Source organism: Armigeres subalbatus, chromosome 2 (genome assembly GCF_024139115.2).
Source record: "Armigeres subalbatus isolate Guangzhou_Male chromosome 2, GZ_Asu_2, whole genome shotgun sequence".
Taxonomy (NCBI): domain Eukaryota; kingdom Metazoa; phylum Arthropoda; class Insecta; order Diptera; family Culicidae; genus Armigeres; species Armigeres subalbatus.
Window position 1 is genome coordinate 123415126 of NC_085140.1, and position 10284 is coordinate 123425409.

General features: G+C 43.5%; 1 protein-coding gene across 1 annotated transcript; it reads left to right on the forward strand.

The window, feature by feature from the left end:
* The first annotated feature begins 710 nt into the window (after nucleotides 1-710).
* On the forward strand, nucleotides 711-5320 carry LOC134215053 (uncharacterized protein K02A2.6-like). The gene is made up of 2 exons (XM_062694310.1): nucleotides 711-1286; nucleotides 1365-5320. The coding sequence occupies exons 1-2, from the start codon at nucleotides 941-943 to the stop codon at nucleotides 5099-5101; spliced, it is 4083 nt and encodes a 1360-aa protein (XP_062550294.1). The 5' UTR covers nucleotides 711-940; the 3' UTR covers nucleotides 5102-5320.
* Nucleotides 5321-10284: the final 4964 nt, after the last annotated feature.

Here is a 10284-nt window from a genome sequence, read left to right on the forward strand (position 1 = left end):
ACTTCGAATTGCTTCCACCATCATCACACGTTCGTCAGTCAGGGTGTTCCCATCCCTATCCCTGCACATCTGCTGTCTACTCTCTTCGTCAAACTAATCTTTCGCGCTACTTTGCCGTTGATAATTGCTTCAACTGAACTCCAGCAGTCCTCAAAAGGGGCCCCATCGAGCTCATCTGATGTTGTCAATACATACACGCATCATCTCGAAACAGTGTTATTGGAAGAGGGCCTCTTCTAATAACACTGTTTCGAGATGCTGCGTGTATGTATTGACAACATCAGGTTGCTTCAGTCCAGGCGGGTGCTAAGCTGTCAAATTTTTGTTGCCACCAATCGAGCGAATTCCGACGGCACTAATGGAACGTACACACGGTCAAGCAGTTGACTCCACCTCTCGTTTGTTCCAACATCCATCAAGTTTTTCCAACAGAGGCACGAACAATCAATTTATTCGACCAACAATATCACACACGAACGACCAAAGCGCTAACTTGAGCACCAACCATCAAAAAATATATGGGGGTTTGTGCAACTTCGATACAAATGCTCACACATGTTCGGCTGTCATAATTTGCCATACCTTATTATATTAAACCCTTGATTACTAGATGTTACCGCTCTATCAATGTACCCAATGTTATTGTTTTAAAAGAGGAATAAAGTGATCATTAGTTGCTGGAAACAAACACAAGAAGGACGTGTCTTTTATTACGCTTGCATCCCTCGGTTACCACAGTTGGCGACGAGCGGATTGCGAATTTCGCGCATTGTTCGGCACATTCGTAAAGTGTAGCGTTCTGCTAAGGGGCAAAGCTGGAAGACTGCGCGAAACGCACACATCTACACTGCATTTCTGGTCGGGACGTCGACGGCGGTGCTGCATAAGGTTGTGTGTGCATATTTTCTTCGGATTTTCAACCATTCTTCTATTATCAACAATGCCGAACCAAGGAGAAACCTCCGGTGTAGCAACCCAAATACCAGCATGCCCGCCCACTTTTGCATTCGAACCTTTTGACAGAAGCAAAACAAAGTGGTCGCGCTGGGTTAAAAGACTGGAAGGCGCTTGTGAGATCTTTGGAATACCCGATAACAAGAAGAAAAACATGTTGCTCCACTACATGGGAGCGGAAACATACAACGTACTCTGTGATAACTTGTCACCAGCCGAACCTGAGAACAAAACGTATGCGGATATCGTGAAGACACTGGAAGAATATTTCGATCCGGCTCCATTGGAAATGGTGGAACTTTGGAAGTTCCGGCAACGTATGCAGCGGGAAGGTGAGTCCATAACCGAATACATTACGGCCCTGCAACGGGAGGCGAGATACTGCAACTTTGGTGACTATCTGTCCAAAGGATTAAGAAACCAACTGGTGTTCGGTTTGAGGAGTGATCGTACTCGGACACGCTTAATAGAGGAGAAGAAATTAACGTTCGACAAAGCGAAGCAAATTGCACTCTCTATGGAAGCGTCAGGCGAGGGGGCGGAAGCACTGAACAGGCAGATGCACGACGTGAACTTGACGGACAGGAAGAGGTCTCAATCGAGACGGGGATCGATGGCATCCGCTAATAATAAGGTAACTAACCCTACTAAAAGAAATGTATGTTTCCGATGCGGTAGTGAGGCACACTATGCGAATAAGTGCGAGCACATTAACAAGATCTGTGGCCTTTGCCACAAGAAAGGTCATTTAAAGCGAGTGTGTCTCAGCGCCAGCGCCGAACGCAAGCAATTTTCTGGTGACGGTTACGCAACAAAGAGTAGACCTAAGAAGCATTTCATGAATCTTGTTGAGGATACCATTGACTCGGAGTCCGAGTATTCAAATGATGACGCAATTCAAATTGTTGAAATTTGTAAGCTAGAAAATGATTATGATGATTTGTCTAAAATCTTTTTGAGTGTAAGAGTAGGAGGTTCACTGATGAAATTTGAGGTAGACAGTGGATCGCCAGTGTCTCTAATAAGTAATGCTGACAGAATCAAGTACTTGAAGGACTTACCGTTAAAGCAAACTGACATTCAACTACGTAGTTATTGTGGTAATAAGATCGGTGTTTTCGGTGTAATTGAAACGGAGGTTGTGGTTAAAGGTCAATCGAATCAAATGCGACTGTTTGTTGTAGATGCTAAACGACATCCTTTGTTGGGACGTGAATGGATGCGTGCGCTACGTATTGACTGGAACAATATTATGGGTGATTCCGTAGGGGATGTGAATAAAATCACGTTACGTACTTCTATGCCCAGTGCGGTGAAAGGTTTGTTGGAAGAGTTCGCTTCAGTGTTTGATGAATCAATCGGTAAAATGGGTAAAATTAAAGCTTCTTTACACCTTAAACCAGATTCGAAACCGATTTTCCTAAAAGCGCGTACTCTCCCCTTTTCTATTCGAGACATTGTAGAGCAGGAAATCAACAGTTTGGTTGAGTCAGGTGTTTTGGTAAAGGTTAACCGTAGTGAGTGGGCAACGCCTGTCGTTCCGGTGATGAAATCCTCCAACAAAGTTCGGCTATGTGGTGACTACAAACTTACAGTGAATAAGTGTTTAATAGTAGACGAACACCCTTTACCAACAGTAAACGAAATGTTCTCCAATATGGCGGGTGGAGAAAAGTTTACCAAATTAGATCTTGCACAGGCATATCTGCAGATGGAAGTCCGTCCGGAGGATCAATCGATGTTGACTCTTAATACGCACCTAGGATTATACCAGCCGACAAGGTTGATGTACGGAGTTGCGTCGGCGCCGGCGATTTTTCAAAGGGAAATATCGCAAATCTTACAAGGTATTCCCGGAGTAACAGTGTTCCTGGACGACGTAGAAATCACTGGACCTGATGATGAAACGCATCTTGCAAGGTTGCGTGAAGTTCTTAGGAGGTTCCACGAGAACAATATTCGTGTGAATGTGCAGAAATGCGAATTCTTTGCTGAGAGCATTGAATATTGCGGCTACATTATCGATCGCCGGGGAATCAGCAAGATGCCACAGAAAGTCGAGGCTATTCAAGAGATGCCCCGTCCAAAGAATCGAGAGCAAGTACGAGCTTTCATGGGACTTATAAACTACTATGGTAGGTTTATAAAGAACCTAAGCACAAAGCTTTATCCGATCAATAGCTTGCTGAAGGAGAACATGCCATTCGTTTGGACAAAAGCTTGTGAACAGGCATTTCTATGGGTGAAAGCAGAAATGCAATCCGATCGCGTACTGGTACATTACGATTCGAGTCTTCCGCTGGTTTTAGCAACAGATGCTTCACCTTATGGTGTTGGTGCGGTACTGAGTCACATCTTTCCAGATGGCGTGGAACGGCCGATCCAGTACGCTTCACAGACTTTGAGCGTCACTCAACAGAATTATACTCAGGTAGATAAGGAGGCATATGCTATAATTTTTGGAGTGAAGAAATTTTATCAGTACCTCTTCGGCCGGAAATTCATTCTAGTAACAGATAACAAACCAGTTGTTCAAATTTTGTCTCCGGACAAAGGTCTTCCGACAATGTCGGCCTTGCGCATGCAACATTATGCTGTGTTCTTGGAGACTTTTGATTTTGATATACGGTACCGTGCTTCCAAGGACCATGGCAACGCTGATGGCATGTCTCGTTTGCCAGTCCGTAACTCCAGCAGTCGAGAACAGATAGAAGAAGTAGACGTCATACAAGTTAACCAAATTGAAACGTTACCAATAACGGTTGAGGAATTGGAGGAGTATACTGCTAAGGACAAAAACGTGAAACAGTTGATCCAAGGTCTGAGGTCAGGGCGGCCTGTTGAAGGGTCGTTTAGGTTCGGAGTTGACCAAAACCAGTTTACGATGCAAGGCTCTTGCTTGATGAGGGGAATCCGTGTGTATATTCCACCACCGTTACGCGATCGGGTCCTTGCTGAACTGCATTCGGGACACTTTGGTGTTTCGCGGATGAAATCCCTCGCTCGATCATACTGCTGGTGGGAGAATATCGATAAGGCAATAGAAGATTTGGCAAAGGATTGTGTTAACTGTGCGCGTTTCAGAACGGATCCACCGAAAGTAGCAGTACACTGTTGGGAACGCCCTAGTGAGCCGTTCCAAAGGATTCATGCGGATTTTGCCGGGCCATTCCTTGGATTGTTTTTCCTGATACTTGTCGATGCTCACAGCAAATGGCCAGAAATAAAGGTGGTGCCGGACATAACTGCGGAGACAACCATCAGAACCATGCGTGAATTTTTTGCAAATTTTGGTTTGCCGTCCGTATTGGTTACTGACCGAGGAACACAGTTCACCTCTGATCAATTTCAAAAATTTCTCAGAAATAATGGAATTACCCATAAGATGGGAGCACCGTACCACCCCGCCACCAACGGCCAGGCGGAACGGTACGTACAAACATTCAAGAACAAGCTGAAATCGTTGAACTGTTCGCGAACGGAGGTACATGCGGAGTTACAGAAGATTCTTATGGCGTACAGAAGAACGGTACATCCTGCTACCGGACAAAGTCCATCGATGTTGGTATTCGGCCGACAGATAAAATCTAGAGTTGATTTGATGATTCCAAACGTGTGTAACAGGAACTATTCTCGCGGGGAAGACACAATGGTGCGTTCATTCTCTGTGAATGAAAGGGTAGCTGCTCGTGATTTCCTTTCCAATGCAGAAAAGTGGAAATTTGGCGTGGTAGCAGCTCGGATTGGTAAGCTTCACTACATGATTGAACTTGATGATGGCCGGATGTGGAAGCGCCACATTGATCAGTTGAGGGCAGGACCTTTATCTCGACAAGAAGCACTGGAGAGTGCGTCAGTGCTTGAACGTAGTGTAATAGTACCCTCCACAGCGGTTCGCCCTACAGTCCAGCCAAAAATTGAACTTGACGAGACTGACTCGACAATTGATGATTCAAATGACCTTGACATACCATCTAACCAAAACGATCGTACACGTACACCTGTCAGCATTGCAGTTGAAACTGGTGGTTCAGGTTTGAACCCAGATAATAAGCGGAGCGCAAAAACTAGGGCATCAGAGACAGGCAATGCTACTATTCGTAGATCATACCGCGAAAAAAGGCCTCCGCGTAGACTGGACCTATGAGTTTTGTGACTAACCTACTAACCATTATTGTTTGTAAGAAAACTGTTCAAGTAAGAATTCTTTATACGAGGGGAAGAGTTGTCATAATTTGCCATACCTTATTATATTAAACCCTTGATTACTAGATGTTACCGCTCTATCAATGTACCCAATGTTATTGTTTTAAAAGAGGAATAAAGTGATCATTAGTTGCTGGAAACAAACACAAGAAGGACGTGTCTTTTATTACGCTTGCATCCCTCGGTTACCACATCGGCAAACCTTGACTCAACCCCCGGCAACTCAAACCAAAATCAATCCGTTTTAATTTTTTCCAACCGAGCCGCCAACTGTCAAATGGTTGTTCGAACAACTTCACACACGTTCCAACAAAGCAGCAACCGAAGCGGTTTCTTGGGGGTGCACAGTGGCTAAAATCATGTTTTGAGCGCGTTTAATTAATAGTATCCTTATTATGCAATTGAGCGTAATGGTGTCTTCGAGACATTTTATCAGTAAGATTATGCGATTCTTTAGAGGCATTCAGTTTACTGATCAATCCCCCTAAAAGTGAGATGAAAAATTTATTTTTTCCACTTCACAACATATAAGGTTTGATTCTTCATAAAAGTTGTAGCAAAAGTTCTACTGAAAAACTTTGCCGAAGACACCAAGTTCGTAATTCCGTTACTTTTGGAGACTTTTACGTTTTATGCGGACAAGCCCTTAAAATGTGTTTTTCCATCATATCTTTTTCACTTTAATTTATACATTTTGTGCATGTTCTAGAAAGTTTTAGATAATATTAAAATACGCCGTTTGGTGATTATTGTGACTTGAAAACTTTAAAAATAAAAAAGCTATAACAGTTTTATTGGATTTTTTAGTCATATTTAATATAACTGCAACTTGACAAGGGGCAAATTGTGGCAGTCAATCTCATATGCATAACAAAGTACAAGTAATGAACTTTAAATTATTACCTGAACTGTAGAGTTGTAAGCGAATGTAAGGAATGTTTCATCAAAAACCATTTCCTACTATGCAAGGTAGAAATCAATCACCCTTCAAGGAGTTGATGAACTAATGCACCATGCGTCTCCATGTGCTTGGTTGCTTATACATCGAACATGCTCAAAACTTGTTGGCATAAAAATCAATAAATCTCCAAAAGTAAAGAAATTACGAACTCGGTGTTTTCGACAAAGTTTTTCAGGAGAACTTTTGCTACAACTTTTATGAAGAATCAAACTTTATATGTTGTGAAGTGCAAAAAATAAATTTTTCATCTCACTCTTAGGGGGATTGTTCATAAGGATGAATACCTCCAAAGAAGCGCGTCAACTTACTGATTAAATGTCTCGAAGACGCCATCACGCTAAATCACATTATAAAGATACTATTAAATAAACGCGCTAAAAACTCGATTTTAGCCACTGTGGGGTGGAGTCAATGTTCGTCGAACTGCTTGACTGGTGTGTACGTTGCATAACACCAAGCCGTAGTCAATGAAAACTAAACACTGCAGTGAGTGAGAATGTTCTGAAACGCACAAAGTTTGGATATTGCAAGAAACAACTGTTTCTGCTCAGCACAGAGTTTTTTCTACCAACATTATTATTTATCTGCATACTTCGCGTAAGGAATAAAGTGAAAACACTACATATTTACGAATTTGGTGAATTTTTGTTCGTTGCGGTTTTTAATTTAATATGTGCTTTCGACACCACTCTCTCTTGTAAAAATTGTAAACAATACAAATTTTTACAAATACCACCACAATTTATGATAGTATATGAGCATTTATACATTTATGCGCCAAATAAGAGGGTACTGTCATACTTGCCAAACTCCATATGAAAAAAATCCGTTGTCGCCCCTCTGCTTCAGTCACTCTAGGTCAGCGGTTCTCAAACTGGGGTACATGTACCCCTGAGGGTACCTTCGCTCTTTCCTTCGAAAGGCCCCGAAGTCTCCTTTCAACATGCTCAGAAGTGTTCTTTCCAGTGGCCTGGAAGTCTCCACTGGACTGGTTTTATTTTCGTTCAATCTGTCGGGCGCGGAGTCAAACATCGCCGTTTGTAGTGAAGTCGCACAAAACCCATTATATGTGTTGATGGTTTGTTTTCAAGTTGGCGCGTCGGTCGTTTGTGTGTGATGGTCGTGTGTTGGTCGAATAAATGGAGTGTTCGGTTTGTAGAACATAGTCGATGCTTGACTAAACGAGCGGTGGAGTCAATGTTGCTCAAACTGCTGCATTATAGGAAGCAATGAAGCATGATGTATAAAATTAATTTGCATTCAGAAAAATGTCAAACAACCAGGGTTTGCAGAATTCTCTCTCAATAGATAACGAACAACGATTAAAGAGAGACAAAACCTCTTCGAATCATAACAAGCCATGAAAACAAAACTATCGCACTTGTATACAAGTTGAAAAAAAAAACTGATCCAGATAGGCAGCCCCCACCGATAGGGTTTGACGCTTTGTTCTCGCTCATTTATTGTTGGGGCCATATTTTTTTGCGCACAACTGTGTAAAACAAGTTGAAATGCATCATCAGAACTGGTGTTCCCATCAATTGGGGCTTATTAAAAGAAATTTATCATAGGTTGTAGCTCCCCGAATCAGTTCATTATCGTAACAGCTACCGAAAACGTCTCTCGCGGTATGCTACCTATCGAGAGTGTATTGTATACAGACATGATAGGAGAGAGATTTTCTCATATTCCTTCGGAATCAAACCCTGCAAACAAATTTTTGGATTACCTCATTTCATTTATTTAGTTTACATCTAAACAAATAACACTGAATCAACAATTTGACGCCACAATACACGGTTTGAGGCCATATCCCTTCATCCTCGATTACGCTCCACGCTCGCCAAGTAGTTCTGCCCATCTCGCTTGCTGCGCTCCACGTCGTCTCGTACCTGCCGGTTCGGAAGCGAACACCATTCTTGCAGGGTTTCTGTCCGGCATTCTTGCAACATGCCCTGCCCATCGTACCCTTCCGGCTTTAGCTACCTTCTGGATACTGGGTTCGCCGTAGAGTTGGGCGAGCTCATGGTTCATTCTTCGCCGCCACACACCGTCTTCTTGCACACCGCCAAAGATAATCCTAAGCACCCGTCTCTCGAATACTCCGAGTGCTTGCAAGTCCTCCTCGAGCATTGTCTATATTTCATGTCCGTAGAGGACAACCGGTCTTATAAGCGTCTTGTACATGACACATTTGGTGCGGTGGCGAATCTTTTTCGACCGCAGTTTCTTCTGGAGCCCATAGTAGGCCCGACTTCCACAGATGATGCGCCTTCGTATTTCACGACTAACGTTGTTGTCAGCCGTTAGCAAGGATCCGTGGTAGACGAATTCCTCGACCACCTCGAAGGTATCCCCGTCTATCGTAACACTGCTTCCCAGGCGGGCCCTGTCGCGCTCGGTTCCGCCCACAAGCATGTACTTTGTCTTTGACGCATTCACCACCAGTCCAACTTTTGATGCTTCACGTTTCAGGCGAGTGTACAGTTCTGCCACCTTTGCAAATGTTCGGCCGACAATGTCCATGTCATCCGCGAAGCAAATAAATTGACTGGATCTGTTGAAAATCGTACCCCGGCTGTTACACCCGGCTCTCCGAATGACACCTTCTAGCGCAATGTTGAAAAACAGGCACGAAAGTCCATCACCTTGTCTTTAGTCGCTGGTGCGATATTCGAGCGAGCTGGAGTGTTCGCCAGAAATCGTCACACAGTTTTGCACACCATCCACCGTTGCTTCGATCAGTCTGGTAAGCTTCCCGTCCATAATTTTCCATAGCTCTACGCGGTCTATACTGTCGTATGCCGCTTTGAAATCAACGAGCAGATGGTGCGTTGGGACCTAGTATTCACGGCATTTTTGAAGGATTTGCCGTACAGTAAAGATTTGGTCCGTTGTCGAGCGGCCGTCAACGAAGCCGGCTTGATAACTTCTCACGAACTCGTTCACTAATGGTGACAGACGACGGAAGATGATCTGGGATATCACTTTGTAGGCGGCATTAAGGATGGTGATCGCTCGAAAGTTCTCACACTCCAGTTTGTCGCCTTTCTTGTAGATGGGGCATATAACCCCTTCCTTCCACTCCTCCGGTAGCTGTTCGGTTTCCCAGATTATAACTATCAGTTTGTGCAGGCAAGTGGCCAGCTTTTCCGAGGCCATCTTGATGAGCTCAGCTCCGATACCATCCTTACCAGCTGCTTTATTGGTCTTTAGCTGTTGAATGGCATCCTTAACTTCCCTCAAGGTGGGGGCTGGTTGGCTTCCATCGTCCGCTGAACTGACGTAGTCATCTCCTCCGCTGCATTGACTTTCACTGCCTGTACTCTCAGCGCCATTCAGATGTTTCTCGTAGTGCTGCTTCCACCTTCCACCTTTACCTATATCCTGTAACTTTTCAGGTCAGTTTTTTATATATCTCATGAGTTATGCTTATTTTCATTTACAGCGAAAAAAAAATAGGGGGTACCTCAATGAACGTGAATGCTTAAAGGGGTACCACTCAAGAAAAATGTTGAGAACCGCTGCTCAGGGTCATACCGAAGCGGCTGTCTGTACCGAACATTGTGGATGACGGATAGTTTTGAGCGCAGGTCAACCATCACCCGATAGTGAACAGAGTCGATATTAGCGCCACGATATGTCCTGACGAAAACTTCTCCTCGCCCAGCTATAGTCAATCTTTGGTTAAGACCTAAAAAGATGATTAAATTATCTTTCGAAACAGCCCAAACAATATAGAATTTCAATTTGGGGTCAATTTGACCCCAGAGCACAGATAACGTAAGTTTTTTTTAGCATATACAGGAGGCTAAAAATGATCTGCAATCAGTGTTTTTCGCATAGCTATTTCCTCTCGCCATGGAAATCAGCGAAACAGTCACCTTTACCCGGAAGTTGATATGCGTTTTCCTGTTCTCCCATTTGCTACTTAAGTTTACATAAGATGTTTAGAAGAATGATTTGCCCTCGCTCTAAATAAGATCTAGAATTTGTTTGGATTCCAACGCGATTGTTTATCGTCCTCGAATAAGATGGCGTCACGCAGGAAGTAGTTGTCCAAACCCTTAACAATGGCGTTAATGGACGTTTAAGATTTTTTTTGACAATGCCATGATGGCTTGATGTGTATCCTCTCATCATCAAAACATTTTTTTAGTTAG

Bases quoted from the DNA above. Each gene is read 5' to 3' on its own strand.
- LOC134215053 (XM_062694310.1), top strand. From the start codon at position 941: ATGCCGAACCAAGGAGAAACCTCCGGTGTAGCAACCCAAATACCAGCA. The intron at 1,287-1,364 runs GTGAGTCCATAA...ATCTGTCCAAAG, and splicing joins GCAACGTATGCAGCGGGAAG to GATTAAGAAACCAACTGGTG.